The 14,440-nt window shown below is 61.1% G+C and overlaps 1 protein-coding gene across 2 annotated transcripts; it reads left to right on the forward strand.

Moving 5' to 3' along the window:
* Positions 1 to 849: 849 nt before the first annotated feature.
* Positions 850 to 13,591, forward strand: NATD1 (N-acetyltransferase domain containing 1). Of its 2 annotated transcripts, XM_047089722.1 has the most exons (3): positions 850 to 970; positions 8,450 to 8,568; positions 10,490 to 13,591. In XM_047089722.1, exons 1-3 carry the CDS (start codon positions 865 to 867, stop codon positions 10,604 to 10,606), a joined length of 342 nt encoding a protein of 113 aa, XP_046945678.1. In that variant the 5' UTR covers positions 850 to 864; the 3' UTR covers positions 10,607 to 13,591. The 2 variants fall into 2 exon arrangements, with proteins under 2 accessions (XP_046945678.1, XP_046945677.1); XM_047089721.1 differs by lacking the exon at positions 850 to 970 and having other exon boundaries at positions 7,224 to 8,568.
* Positions 13,592 to 14,440: the final 849 nt, after the last annotated feature.

Here is a 14,440-nt window from a genome sequence, read left to right on the forward strand (position 1 = left end):
GCGGAGTGGATCCAGAGATCTCCACGGCTTCTTACACTTCTGTCTCTTTTGGGGTGGTGAGGCGGTATTTCACCCCTATCCCAAACGAGTCTTCTCAGGATTGTCCCTCCTCACCAGCCATACCTGCATAAGGGTCGGATACGAAGCACCAAGCCTCCCAAGGTCCCAGCTGTGTGACCTCAGGTCTTTCAGTGCCTCGGGCCTCTATTTCCTCATCTGTAAAATAGAGTCAAGCATACCTATTTTTCAGGCTTGTGATGAGAATTTTCACTGAGTGCAAAGAGTCGTTACTGAGCGCTCCCTGTAGCTTACCAGGGCTTTGCTATGCACACGCTGTGCACACAGCAAGTGCTTAATAAATGGTGGCTAAGAGAGGACGATTAGATTCCCCACGGGTGGTTACATCTTTTTGAGAAGGGGTCCGTGTGGGGGCCCAAAGTTGCTTGCGGGTCAAACGCAAGAGGGGAAAGGGGTCCTGGTGCAGACGGGGAGAGCGTTGTTTTGTTTGCGGTGGCGAGTGGAACGCGGCCAGCGAGGCGCACGGCCCCTTTAAGAGTCGAATGGAATGTATCAAAACAAAAAGGTCGCGCGCCCACTGGCTGCGCGCCGCACGTGACCTCACAGCTGATTTCCTGGCCCCCCTCCTTTTTTTTGTTGCTGCCGCCGCCGCGGCCGCCGCCGAGTGTCAGTTTCTGCGCCGCCGCCTGCGGTCTCCCGGCTGCGGGCTGCCGGCCGTCCCGAGTCTCCGTCCCCGCCGCAGCCGCCGCCGCCGCCGCCGCCGCGGGCCCGCGCACCGCTCCGCGCGCCCGGCCCTGCCGAGCAGGCGCGGGCCGCGGGTCCCAGCGGCCGCTGCCCGGCGCGCAGATGGCGCACTCGGCGGCCGCCGCGCCGCTGGGCGCGCTGGAGCAGGGCTGCCCCATCCGCGTGGAGCACGACCGCCGGCGCCGCCAGTTCACCGTCCGGCTCAACGGTAACGCGGCGTCCGGCCCGCCCCCGCCTTTTGTCTGCGAGCAAGCGGGGCCCGCCGAGGCCGCCCCCTAGCTGGGGCGCGCGCCCCCGGCCCGCGGCCCGGGAGGGGCGTCGCGAGCGCGCGCCGCGGGGTGGCCTCCGGCGGCCGCCGCTCGGGTGCTGCTCCGCCCGGCGCCCCGGGATCAGGCCGGGGGCTGCGCTCGCGGGCTTGGTGGGGGCGCGGCCGACTCGCGGGCTGGGGAGGAGCGGGCTGCCCGGGAGAGGCGCGCCCACGCGGAGCGCCCCGGGCAGGCTGGCAGGGGACTCCCCCCACCCCCCACCCATCCCCCGGGAAGGCAAAGGTAGAAGTAGGGCCAGCTCGGGTGTTCTGCGGCCGGCACCCTGCTTCAGCTACTCGGGACCCTCACCTGCTCGAGCGCGGCTGTTTTCCGGTGTTGGACACCCCCTGAGGGCTGCCGTCAGTGGTCCTGGAGTGTGGGTCAATGGGGACGTCTCCCCTTTCCCTGGGTGCTAAATGGCTTCTTGCCGCCCCCCGGACTTTAGCTTTCCTGCACCGACAGAGTTGGGAGAATCTTCTGAGCAGACCTAGGGCGGAGGGAGAGAGTGAAGTGTCTGCCCCGGTGGGGACGATGGAGGGGAAGGTGGCACCGTCAGCCCCATTGGCTCTCAGGCTTTGGCCAAGTTGCCTCATCTGTGTGCCCCAGTTCCATCTTTGCAATGGTAATACCACCAGTGCACTCCTCTCCGCTGGTTGTAGGGATGAAATACAATAATGAGAGTGAAGAAGGCTTAGAATAGCGCCGGCAGCATAGAGCAAGTGCTGATCAGCGTGGACTGATCACTGTTTTTAAAACCAGAAAGTAAAGTCGAGTCTTCATTTCCTGTAAAGAAAGTTTCCACCACTTACTAACCCATACTCCTTCCCCGCTAAGAGGTCTGGGGGATTGAAAAAAGAATTATAAAATCCAGGACCATGAACTCCTTGCGCACCGCATTAATAACTTTTTCTTCCCTCCCAGCTGGGCCCCTGGAGGCAGTGTCCAAGCCGGAAGGGCCCTTAGGGGCCATTGTGCCCATTTCTGAGAAAGGAAGGCAGGGGATCAGAAAAGGGAAAGGCTTGCCTGAGGTCAGGCAGTAAGTTAGGGCAGAGCTGGGATAGAATCCTACCTGGTGTGACTCCTGGAATGGGCTTGTCCAGCCTGCACTTGAAAGCAGTCAGGAAAGGCTGGGGCTGGGGCTGGGGCCTGGACATTTCTCAGGCCCTACCACATCCCGGTGGTGTGGGCACTATCACCTCCACGTTATGGATGAGTAAACTGAGGTTTGAACCACAGGGACAGTGATTTGCCCCGCATTACCAAGTGCCAGAGCTCAAACCCAACTGACCCTACGCAGCGTTCTTTCCTTGTGGACCTAAGGCCTTCCACCGCCATGGTGCTCGCTGTGGCCTAGCTGGCCATGACACTCAGGGCTGGCCATTCCTGTGTGGAGGGTCCTTGGGGTTTTTCAGATCCTCTTTTCTGAGGTTCCAGAGAGGCCTCTGGTTCCCTTGGGGGCTAAAGAGGCTCCTCTATACATTCATAGAGACAGAAGAAAAAGGGAACATTTGGGGTTTTCCTTTTTTTTGCAAATCAGTACAGCCGAAGGACACCCCTCTAGAATTGGCTGTGGTCAAGGCTGGATGTGGGCCTGGCTTTATTTCTAAACTTGCCTCCTTCCCTTCCCCAGATGGCTGAGTATAAAATGGCCTGGGCTCCCCAGCCAAGCCCCGGGAGGAGTGGGAGGCGGCCAGCTTCTCTCCAGCCTGCAAGGTGGGGTCTGGGTGTGTATATGGGGAGGGGATGGAGATCATCTCTCTCTGGGCCCAGTCCTGCCTCGGCTGCCGAGGGGAAACAGCCTGTCGTGGCGGCTCCCGAACCGCAGAGCAAGCCCTGGAGACTGGCTCCTTGTGCCCCTTGAGAGACGTGAATGCCTAGGCGGACAGCCAGAGCAGCCCCAGGGCTCCTGGTGCAGGCTCTGGGGCCATCCCCCCTGGCAGAGCTGTGCTGATAAGCTTCCAGCAAGCTCTGGTTCTGGGTGAGGGAAGAGACTGAGCAGCTGCATTCAAGTCCTCGCGTTCCACGAAGGCCCTGGGCATGTGAGGGGCGGGGGGAGGGGGACACTGCTCTTCCCGTTTTGCGGATGAGGATGCTGAGATACAGGGGAGCGACCGACTTGCTCGAGGTCTTGTACCTGGGAAGGGAAGAGTTGGGATTCCTTCCACAAGTCCTTATTGAGCACCCACCGGGTGCCGAACATCATTGTAGGTGCTGAGTCCTCGTGGGGCTGACAGTCTAAAGGGGTAGTGAACAGTAAAGAAAGCTTAAAGTGTCCTAGAAACCGAGGGCCTGGTGAGGAATAAAGCAGGGCAGCGGGAAGGTGTGTTGGGAAAGGGCTGCTGTTTAGAATCAGATGTCCAGAAGGGCCACTCTGGGAAGGTGCCATTTAAGTAAAGACATAAAGGAGGCAGGGAAGGGGGTTCTGAGTGGAAGAAGCAGCAAGAACAGGGGCCCTGCGTTGCCTGGTGTGTATCCAGAGAAATAGGGAGTGGAGTAATGGAGAAAGGAAGATTCGGGGATCGCAGCAGATAAGATCAAGAGGTCATGGGGTGGGGGGGTACCAGGGCCACAGAAGCCACTGAGGACTTGGCTTTGACTCTGAGTGAGGTGGGTGCCTGGGAAGGTCCTGAGCGGAGGAGGCTAGACGGGATGTTCTGGGCTCCTTCCAGCTGCTCCCAGGGGACCAGACTGTGTGGGGCAAGATAGGAGCAGGGAGGTAGCTACTGCTCTAGTCCGGACATTGTGAGGAGGGCTGGGGAGAAATGGCCGGGTCCTGAAGAGACGAAGAAGGACGCGTGGGTAGAGCATGAGATGATGCCGGAGCTCAGGCTTGTCCCCCACATCCAAGTTCTGAAACACTAGCTTGCGCATCCCCATTTCCCAGGAAACAAGGGCACACAGCCAGTAGGCATCTAAGCCAGAATTGAGCCCCCATCCCTGGCAGGTCCCTTCCTTGACCTCTCCTCTCCCCTCCCAGCCAGGGCCGAGTTTCCCACATGCTGCAAGTAGGAGGGTCATCTGGGGGGGTCCTAGAATCCTGGTGCTTTCCACATCCTCTCTGACCCCCATTTTGCAGATGGGAAGACTAAGTCTCCAGAGAGTTGGCAGGTACCTAGAGCAGGGAGGACGGAGAGGATGCCTGCACTGGCGAGAGGACTAACCCAGTCTGTGGACGGACTCGCCTGCGGGACCCGCAGGCTCTGGCCTCGTGTGCCTCCTGGCTGTGCTGGGTTCTGCCCCTCGCACTTCTCTGGGTCACAGCCCCGATGTCTAACCCGCCTCGAGCCACTGATGTGTAGCCCCTCCCCAAACCAGCCTCTGTATGTGCAGATGCCCAGAGAAGCCAGCCAGGTGCTTCTTGGGCCTGCCCCCCTGCTCCGGCACCCACTTGTCCTAAGTCTGCTACTTAGGCTCCCAGAGGGAGCAGAGGGCCCGGGTTCCGGCTTTGCCTCTGCTTCGGTTTCCTGACCTGTACGATGGGTGTTTGGATCCACCGGCCCCCGACTCAGGGCCCGTTCTGGCCCAGCAGGGTTGGTGGCTCTCTCCAAAAGTCCCACATCTCCAGCCCTGAATCCCGGCTCCTCCTTCCGGCCTGCCAGGGAAAAGAATTTCTCGGTGACCACTTCCCCTGATGGCTTCCCGGGGACCTCGCTCCTCAGTGGGGCCGGATGGAGGGTGCCAGAGTGGAGACACCCAGGGCAGGGCCCCATTAGCGGAACAGCTGTAACTTTCCTCAGAATCAGTTACAGTTCATGACCTCGATGTGATTCTGCGGTCCGGGAGGGTGGTACTGATTGTCCCAAGCAGGAGAGGTAAGGTCTTGGACACAGAGGTCTCAGGATTGGCCTGAGGTCCCCTGGCAAAGCTGGGACTGGAACTCAGGGCCCCACTCTGCCCTGGGCTTGTTCCTGTGGCCCCCCAATGGCGAGCGCTGACCCCCTTGCTAGTGAGGCTTGGAGTTCTTGGCAGTTCATGGGACCTGGCCCAGATAAGGGTCTGGGGCCCAAGCAGGCGGCAAGAACAGTTCAACAAAGGCTGGGGGGTCAAGAGCTGGGTGTGTGTAGGGAGCCACAAGGCCAGTGTGGCTGGACCAGGTCCCCCCCAGGTGAGAGAAAGGGTCCAGTGGGCGGACTCAGGGAAGCCAGCAAGGCAGCCGGAAGAGGGTGCCTGTGGACACGTGAGCCCTGGCCAGATTCCAGGCACATTTTGAAGGTTATGTCCATGGACCTGCTGAAGGATCAGGTCAGAGTTTGAGAGGAAAGCAGGGCACGGAGGGCCCTGAGGATCTTGGCCTGAGCCACGGGAAGGTGGCCATTTTCTGGGGCTCTCCAGGCGTCAGGTGTGGGTGGTTGGGACCAGGTGACCTTTGCTGCCTCTCTAAGGCCCAGGTGCCAGGCCACGGGCCAGGCTCCCCAAGACTGTTCACTAGGGGTCTCTGGGTCCTCCCCAGCCTGGAGTCCTGGGTCTGGCCAGCGGGAGAATTCAGTACAGAGCTTTTCCCTCACACATAGCCCACCCACCCTGGTGGCCCCAGATGCCTTTTTGTACCTCTTTCAGGTAGAAAACTCTCCTAAGTGAACTCAGCCCCACATGCTGCCAGCCTGTGTGACTGCCTCTTGGAGCCTCAGTTTCCCCATCTGTAAATGGGGCTGTAAGAACCTTACCCATTTTGTAAGACCGTGGAGAGGATTGGTGTGTGGAGAGAGCTGAGCACGGGGCTGCCCGTGGCAGGGCCCCACAGATGTCATCTCCCTGAAGGCCAGCCTGGGAAAGCCAGGACCCCAAAGCGCCTTCCTACTGCTCTCCCTCCTTCATTCGGGTTTGCCCCCTCCCCAGCCACTGGTCCGAGAACGTTCCACCTCAGGGCCTTTGCACATGCTGTTCTTAACCACCTGGATAGCTCAGCCCCCGCATCTCCTCTTGGATGGTTTGCCTCCTCCAGGTCTTTGCTCCAAAGAGGCCTCCCTGTATACTCTGTTTAAAATGGTAGGCCTTCCCTCTTTGCTGTCCAACTGCTCGCCTCGAGTCTTCTATTACGGTGGTTTTGTTTCTCTGTCTTCCTCCGCGAAGGCAGGGTCAGTCCGTTTTCTGCACTGCTGCATGCATAGCATTCAGAACCCTGCCTGACACATAGTAGACCCTCCGTGAGTTTTGGGGTAATTAAATGGCCAGGGCAGGCAGACAGCTCCCCCGGTGACTGGTGACCAGCTCGGGCCCAAAGTAGCCTCCTGGTCTCTGCTCTCCTGTACTGGGTGAGCTGGAGTAACTCCAACAGATGCAGGAGCCGAGAACCGAGTCCCTTGCGACACAGCCGGGGCAGGCTGCCGTGGAGGCCACAGCCGGACCCCGGCCCCAGCTCAGCCGGCAGAGCCACAGTTGGGACACAAGGAGGAGATGTTGGGGGTCCGGAGGCGGGGGGAGGAGGCAGAACTGGGGCCACCATCACTGGGGCTGAGAAGGGGAAAGGGCGTTCCAGGCAGAAGGAACTGCCAAGGCAAAGGCCCGGCGGCAGGAGGCAGGAGGCATGTTGGGGGCGGGGGGCGGGGGGCGGGGGGGGGAGGGGCAGGAAGAGAACTGGGCTGAGGCTCCGGAGGCCTCGGTGGCAGTTTCCCCTGGCACTCGCTGTGGTACTTGGATCTCTGGAGCTCAGTTTCCCCATCTGGAAATTGGAAGATGAATTGTAGCCTCCCTCCTGGAGCTCTGGGGAGAAACAGAAAGCCTCCCGCATGGGATCGGGCCCTGGTGCAGTGTCCGACTTGCTGCAAGACCCTGGTCTGGTCATTTCTGTCTCTAGGCCTGTCCGTCCTCCACACCCGCCATAGACGGGGAGCCCAGACGGCACTAGGGGCGAATTCTTTGGGATGCTTTAAAGTTAAAACACATGAGAGACAATTCGCTTTTAAAAATTAGAAAGATAGGGGTGCCTGGGTGGCTCAGTGGGTTGAGCGTCCAAGTTTGGCTCAGGTCATGATCTCACGGTTTATGGGTTCGGGCCCCACATTGGGCTGTGTGCTGTCAGCATGGAGCCTGCTTTGAATCTTCTGTCCCCACCCCCCCCTTCACCCTCTCGTGCTCACTCTATCTCAAAAATAAAATTCTAAAAACATTACAAAAATTAGAGAAAGACACTTGGCACTGACATGTTTTCTTTTAGGGGCAGTGATTTGTGTTTTCTAATCTCAGGGCCTTTGCATTGACCGCACACTCTGCCTGTCCCTCCCTCAAGCACCCCCTCGACTCAGAGGTTTTCTTGGAGGGATCTCCCCAGACTGCCCCCCTGGCTAAATGGCCCCATCTTGCCCCCAACCCACTTTACTTTTTCCTTCGCACACTTGAAACTGTCTGAAATGATAAACCGTGGAGTTGTTCTCAACTCTTGTTTCTCTCACTTACCACGTCCGAGTCATCGGCACATCCTGCTGGCTACACCTGCAAAACACCCTCAGACTCTGATCCCTTCTCACACCCCCACTGCCCCCACCCCGGGCTGTGTCCCCATCATCACTCACCTGGACTAGTGCAGCAGCCGCCTCAGCTGTCTCCCTGCTCCTGCCCCCGGTCTGTTCTCGAGGCTGCCGGACGGATTCCACGAAGTCATGAGTCACCTCCTCCTGCCCCTCCTCTGCCCACGACCCTCCTATGGCTCACAGCTCGCAGAGATCTAAGAGGCTCTGCGGGACCTGCTCCTGTCACCTCCCTGTTCTCACCTTCTCCCGCTTTGCCCACACTGCTCCAGCCACCCCAGCCTCCTCACTGTCCCTCAAACACACCACACCCTCTCCTGCTTCAGAGCCTTTCGCCAGCTGTTCCCTCCGCCAAAACACTGTTCCCCCAGACGTCCCAGGGCTGACTCCCTCTGCTCCTTCCTGTCTCTACCAAACACTCCCTCGGCCCCACCCTCTGCCACGCTACACCTTAACTTGTTTTCCTTGTTTATCCTCTGTCTCCCCTTCTAGCCATTTCCACTAGGGCAGGGCTGTTTGTCTGGCTTGCTTGTGGGTGAGTCCCAGTGTCAGAAACAGTGCCTGGGGCTCAGTAAACACGTGTTGAGTGGAATGGATGGATACATGGTTGAATGGACAGATGGACCGATAGGGCGGGCTGAGATGGCTGTGTAGGTGGATGAGTGGGTAGATGGATGGCTGGTGCTGAGGTTGCTACTCAGAGCGTTTTGTAGAGACAACCTCGTTTAGTCGTCCCACTACGTATGAGGAGTGCTTTCTCATATCCCCACTTTATGGATGAGGAAACTGAGGCACAGAGACATTATTCAGGATCCGACTCTAGCAGCGTGCCTCCAAGTGCCCGTCCCTCCACCACTTGCCTGAGTCAGGCCCCGAGAGTCGTCACAGCCTCACCTGTTCACCACCCTCCGTCCGCAGGATGTCACGACCGGGCCGTCCTGCTGTATGAGTACGTGGGCAAGCGGATCGTGGACCTACAGCACACGGAGGTCCCCGACGCCTACCGCGGGCGCGGCATTGCCAAGCACCTCGCCAAGGTAGGGGGCGCGGAGGGTGAAGAGTGGGGAGAGGGAGCCGCCCCCGCGTTCAGCTAAACCATGGTCCCGGGGGCTGATCGGGGCCTGTGTCTTGGCTGACGTGTAGACGGGTGCCCCCCGCCCCGGCCAACAGGTTACAGCTGGGAGCATGCAGGCGTCAGGCAGCACACTGTGCCTTCCCCCAGCTCCTCTGGGGCCCGGGTTTCTGTAGAGCTAAGCCTCCTGGCCACTGATGCCTGCCGTGCGTCAGGAGCTCACTGGCTGGGGCCGCAGCACCCGGCATATAGTCCACAGGCGCTCAGTAAATCCTTCCTGAACAAGTGGATAAATGAACGTTCGAGTACATTGGCTTGTGCCGCAACCCCCAACCCCAGCCCCTTCATCCAAAAGCCCCTCAAACCCCAGCCGGCTGGAGAGCACGTTTGGGCTTCATGCGGGGAACTGCAGCCTGGAACGGAACGGCCTTCCGTTCATTCTCCCGAGGGCCACTCCAGGCCCACGTTCCCTCCACCCGTCCTTCGAACCTCCACCCCGACCTCGGGCCTCTGTTCCTCCTCCAGCCTCTGCCCTGGTTTAGTTGCTGACCAGGGCCAGCGGCTTGTGCCTGAGTATTTCAGACATGGCTGTCTTCTTCCTTTAAGTGGGACAAGCTGTGAGTTGGTGTGGGGGGGCTGTCCCGTGTTACTGAGGAGGAAACCCCGGGAGTTACCCACCTGGGTAGAGGGGAGGTGGGCCGTGGAGCAGGGTGCACCCCTCCCTCACGGCCTCGGCCAGCCACGGGACCTGCTGGAGGCCCCGTCCGGGACTCCCCCGAGCTGTGCCTGCCGAGGGCACCAAGTGTTCACCGTGTGGCCTCTGACGGGCACCTTCTTGGGCCTTCGGTTTCTTTTTCTGCGAAACGGGAGCAGAGACTGGAGTCTTGTCTCTTGAGGGTCTCAGGTAGTGAGTCCTGAGACGGGGTGTGGACGGTGAGATGCACCAAGGCCTGCTCGGGCACGTGGGGCTGGAGGGTCACGCTGGCCAACCCGGAAGCACGGGGTCCCTGGTAGGTGCTCAGTAAATGCTGCTCCCCTTCATCAGACCAGCCAACCCCACCCGGGCTGTCTTCCACTTTGTTTCAGCAAACGTTTATTAAACACCAGCCGTGTGCAGCGTCCTGCCAGGCACCAGAGGCAGGGCGTGCACCAGACAGGCCCTCGTTCTCCGTCTCGTGAGCTCGTTGGTGCACACAACCACAGCCACAGATGAAGGCCACACACTGGCACCCTCATCGCTTCCCCCACGATTGGCTTTGGGAGCCCTGTAAGAACTAAGCGTGACCTCTGCTGGGTGCGGGGGGCCCTGGGGCGCCCCTGACCCAGCCTGAGGGTAAGGTTCCAGAAGGAGGCATCAAATGAGTGGCCACGTGGAGATGAGGGGAAAGGCGCTGTAGGCGGCAGGTGCCTTGGGAGCACAGAGGCCCTGAGCTCAGCCGGGGCAGGTGCATTGGGTGACAGGTGTCCTGGTGGCTGGTGGGAAGGGGCGGGGAAGGAGGGGACGGGCCAGACCGGCCACGGGGAGGGGGTTCTCCTGCTCCATGTCCACCCGATGCCGTTCACGAGCGCAGAGCTGTGCCCGCGTGGCTGCCTGGGTAGAGACTCCCTCGCAGGGCGGTTTTGAGCGGGGCCTCTGGATCCAGTCCTGGCCTGTTCACTTCAGTGCCGTGTGGCCTCGGGCAGCGCACCAAAGCTTTCTGCCTCGGTTGCCCCAACTGGAAGAGGAGGGTGGCGGCAGCACCTCCCACCTTCCGTTGCAGACCAGGCAGAGCATGGGCCGCGGCAGCCAGCTCGTGCCCTCGGGGTCGGGGAGCGGCCCGGGAAGCGCGGTGGCAGGGGTGCGGGCTCCGGGCACTGACCGCCTTTCTCTCCGCCCCGCCTGCCAGGCCGCTCTGGACTTCGTAGTGGAGGAGGACCTGCGGGCCCATCTCACGTGCTGGTACATCCAGAAGTACGTCAAGGAGAACCCCCTGCCGCAGTACCTGGAGCGCCTGCAGCCATAACCCCGGCCCCGCAGGGCGGGAGCCCTCCATGCCAGACCTCTCCTCACGGCCTTCGCCCTGGCCCTCCGCGTGCTCTCAGGAAACCCGCCCCCGCCCCGGGGGACAGACTCAGAGTTATTTTTGTAAGGACACTCACCTGTGGCCCCTGGAGGCCGCTGGCCGAGGATGGGCAGTGGTCCAGCTACCCCGGTAAAGGGGAGGCCGGGCAGCCGAGGGTCCGGCCGCTCCCCCTCCTCAGACGCCGGCTGGCTTCTCAGAAGGCCACCCGGGCCGTTTGCGGGCAGGCCTGCGAGGGCCTGCCGCCAGGACCGGAGTGTGCTCAGGGGTGTCCCGTGGCCAGTCTGGCTCCCCCCTGCTGTTCCCAGCTCTGTGATTGGCAGTAGGGCCAATTTGGGGCCCCGTCTGCCACCACCTACGTCTGTGTCCTTTCTGCAGATGAGGAGGGTGTCCCCCCGAGTGGAGAGGTGCAATAAGAAACCTCGTGTGCCAACTTCCCGGGGGCGTAGCACCGAGCCACGGCTGCCACCAGCACTGCCCCTTCTCTTCCTCCGGCTCGTGTGCCCTGGCGCCGGGGGGCAGGCCAGGGCGAGGGGCGAGCCTCCTTCATGTGCAGAGCCCGGAATGGGTGCACACGTGAGCACACATGCACACGCACACACATGCACGCACACACACGCATATGCGCACACACACAGGACACTATGTGCAGGGCTGTGCGTCAGCGGAGGGAGCGCCGGGTGTTCTCTCCGTGGTACCTGTTCCCTTCACTCCTTGCCCCCTGGCCTGTCAGCTCTGCAGGAAATCGACACCCACCCGCTACCCGCCCCCACCCTCCGTTTGCCCTGTCTGCCTGGAGCCAGCTCCGGGTGTGGCCCGAGCAACCAAGCACTGGGAAGCCCCCCTTCACCGGCCCCTTGGCCACCCGCAGGGTGGGCTTTCTCAGAGATGACCCTTTGGAGCTCGAATGGGAGGGAGGCGAACTGTCCTCAAGGAACTGTCCTCAGCACCCAATGGGAAGAAACATTTCTGCGGAGGGATTTCCTTCATGGCCGCTGGATGTCAGAGCTGCTTTTCTCTTTCTTGGCAAGCTGGTGGCCGGGCACGTTCTGTGGCCTGGCTGGAATTCCGGGGTTCCTCCCAGACCAACTTTCCTGGCCTGGGAGGTGCACACCAGCACCCTTTGTTCTGCCGGCCTTGTGAGCTGGTTAGAGCTTGGGGTCCTGACCTGTGCCCTACTTCCCACAAGGTCAAATCCGTGCCCGCTCCTCTGTGGGGCTGGAGGGCGACCCTGGGGTCAGAGTCCCTCTGGGGGACTCTGATATGTCAGTTAACAGCACATCTGGAGGGGTATCCTGTCCCCTTCGGGCCTCCGACTGGGGGAGGGTTTGGGGAGGTGTGTGTGTTCGGGGTACTGGTTGCCAGGTGACCCCTCCCTTTTCTCTGACTCGCCATGGCATCCACCGGCCTGCGGTCGGCCTTTTCCGCTCACCTCTTCGCTTCCAGTCTCTGCACCAAGCTCACCGCTACCACCGCAGCAGCTCAGGGGCCACCTCAGACATTTGCACAGACACCTTCTCACCCAGTGGCAGGAACGTCTAGATCAGCAGGTGCACAGAGGCCCGACAGCCTGCCCCCTGGGGGTCCCTGAGCCCCAGAGAGGCACTGCCCTTAGCATCCCCCACCCACTCCACGTGCCAGCCCCCAACCCCACTCTGGCCTCCGAGAATTCCCTGAGGGCTGAGGACACCCCTCACTTTCCCACCGTGCTCCTCAGCTCTGTTTGCGAAGGGCTACCGCGAGGAGTCAGAGAATCGCCTAGGCCTCCGCTGGGCTGGGAGTCCCTGGGCAGGAAGAACCCAGCAGGAAGTAGGCTCGGCTGCCGAGTCCCCTCCGAGGCTGGGGGTGTCGCATCCCTGGTGCGGTCTGAGGAAAGAGCAGGCTGTAGGCCCAAGAATGGACAGATGGGCCAGTCCAGGAGCCGGGCCTTCTCCCTCTGACTCCTGAGGCAGTGGGGTTGGGGGTCCCCTCCCACTCCCCACCCACACATGCCTTCCCAAGGTCAAGCACAGACTCAGTCATGAAAACTCCTCCCCAGTAGCTCAGCAAGCTGGTGCTGCTTCCCTCCCTGGTCTGCAGGGTGATGTGGGTACCAGGAGAGTACTTGGCCCCAGGGTCCCCCCGGCCCATCCACGGGAGGGTGCCCTACAGCAGTGGCACACGGGACCCCAGGAGCAGAGAGCCAGGTGGCATCAGGAGGGAGCAGCCCTGTTCCAGTCCCCAGTGTGTCCCAGCCCGAACCTGTGTTCTTACAGCAGGTGACGCACCACACTGGCCAGCGTACACACAAAACACTTAGTACTTGAACCAGGAGAAATGCAGGGTCTCGGGGGCCGTGTACAGCCCTGGGCCCAGGAACAGCTCGTCCCCAGTTCCTGCAGGAGCAACCTGGAGCCTCCTCAACTCCGGCTGCCTTAAAGGACCGTTGCCCCCACTACGGGGCCCTCAGCCTTCAGCAGAGTCTCAAAGCAACAGCCTGCTCTCTGAGGCTGGGACCCCGCCGTCTGCAGCAGACGCGGGCCCTGGAGCCCCCAGCCCACCTCCACCGGCCTGCCCCGGTGCTACTCAGTCTGTTCCAGCCTCACCCCCACCCATCCGGGGAGTTCCAGGAGCCCTTCCTCAGGAGGTGGGTCGCACGGGCCGGTCCTTGCACCACCCTGCAGGGGCAGGGGGACGCTTAGGGATCCCACCCGGGCCCCCCCTTCCAGCAGATCTCCCCCAAAGGCCCCGCGCTGTCCTGCCATGTCTCACTTTGTGGGTTTTTCTTGCCCAGTCAAAATAGGGGGTAACTCATGTGCCTTTCCTACTCAGGACCTGTTCCATGTGGTGTCTGGGCCAAGGCTGGTCTCCAGACCTGCTCCCTTTTGTTATTTTTCAAACTCCTGAACAGATTGCATGGCATACATTTCAATAAAAGGTGTGATGTGGCGTGCGGGCCCCAGGACTGCTAGATGCGACAGCGTGGGCGCTCACAGGCCGGGGTGGGGGGCGGCGGTTCCCCAACATCTTGCGCCTTCCCCACAGCAGTCTGATCCCTGGCCCCCTTCTACCTATTCGATTCGGGAGCCATGGGGTGTGAGGAAGGAAGGGAGAGCAGGCCTGGCAGGCGGTCTCCATTCTGTCCCTGGTCCCTGGCATTCAGCCGCTTATTTAATGAGCAGCAAAGCCCCCATTTTCAGGTAAGGAACTCGCTGCGACAGGCACCAGGGCTTGGCTAAGGTCTCCTGGCCAGACACCGGTCGTGTCAGGATCCGGGGACTTTGGCATCCTTTCCCGTGCCGCAGCTCCCACCTCCTGAGGCCACGGCCGTGCTCTCAACAAGGCCAGCGGGGCAGCTGGACGGGGGTCACCAGGAAAAGGCTGTGAGGTCCCGTCACCTCACGTCAGCTACTGCTCTTAGGCATGGCCCTCTACCCGCCAAAGAGCCTTGTCGGGAAATCCTGGTCCAGTGTACGGGCTTCTGGGGTAAGCCGGGCACTGTGCTCGAGGACTGTGTGGCCCCGTCGTGTGTGTGTGTCCCGCTCCCTACCCACGACGCCACTGCCCGGGGAGGGCGGGACCCTTGAGTGGGAAGTTTTTCTCCTAGTCCTCACTCGGAATTACGGTGCTAGTCTGAACAAAACGGGAAGGCACCACGATCACCAGGCCCTTCAGAGTGTCCGTCCGGCTTCGTCGTCACAGCCATGCCGTGAGATCCCGGTTCTTAGGCCTGTTTTACGGATGAGGAAACTGAGGCTCAGAAGGGGGGAGTCACTAGGCTGCAGCCCACATAGCTAG

Source organism: Lynx rufus, unplaced genomic scaffold, assembly GCF_022079265.1.
Source record: "Lynx rufus isolate CCGP_SWC_20201006 ecotype Redwood Valley unplaced genomic scaffold, mLynRuf1.p SCAF_28, whole genome shotgun sequence".
Classification (NCBI taxonomy): domain Eukaryota; kingdom Metazoa; phylum Chordata; class Mammalia; order Carnivora; family Felidae; genus Lynx; species Lynx rufus.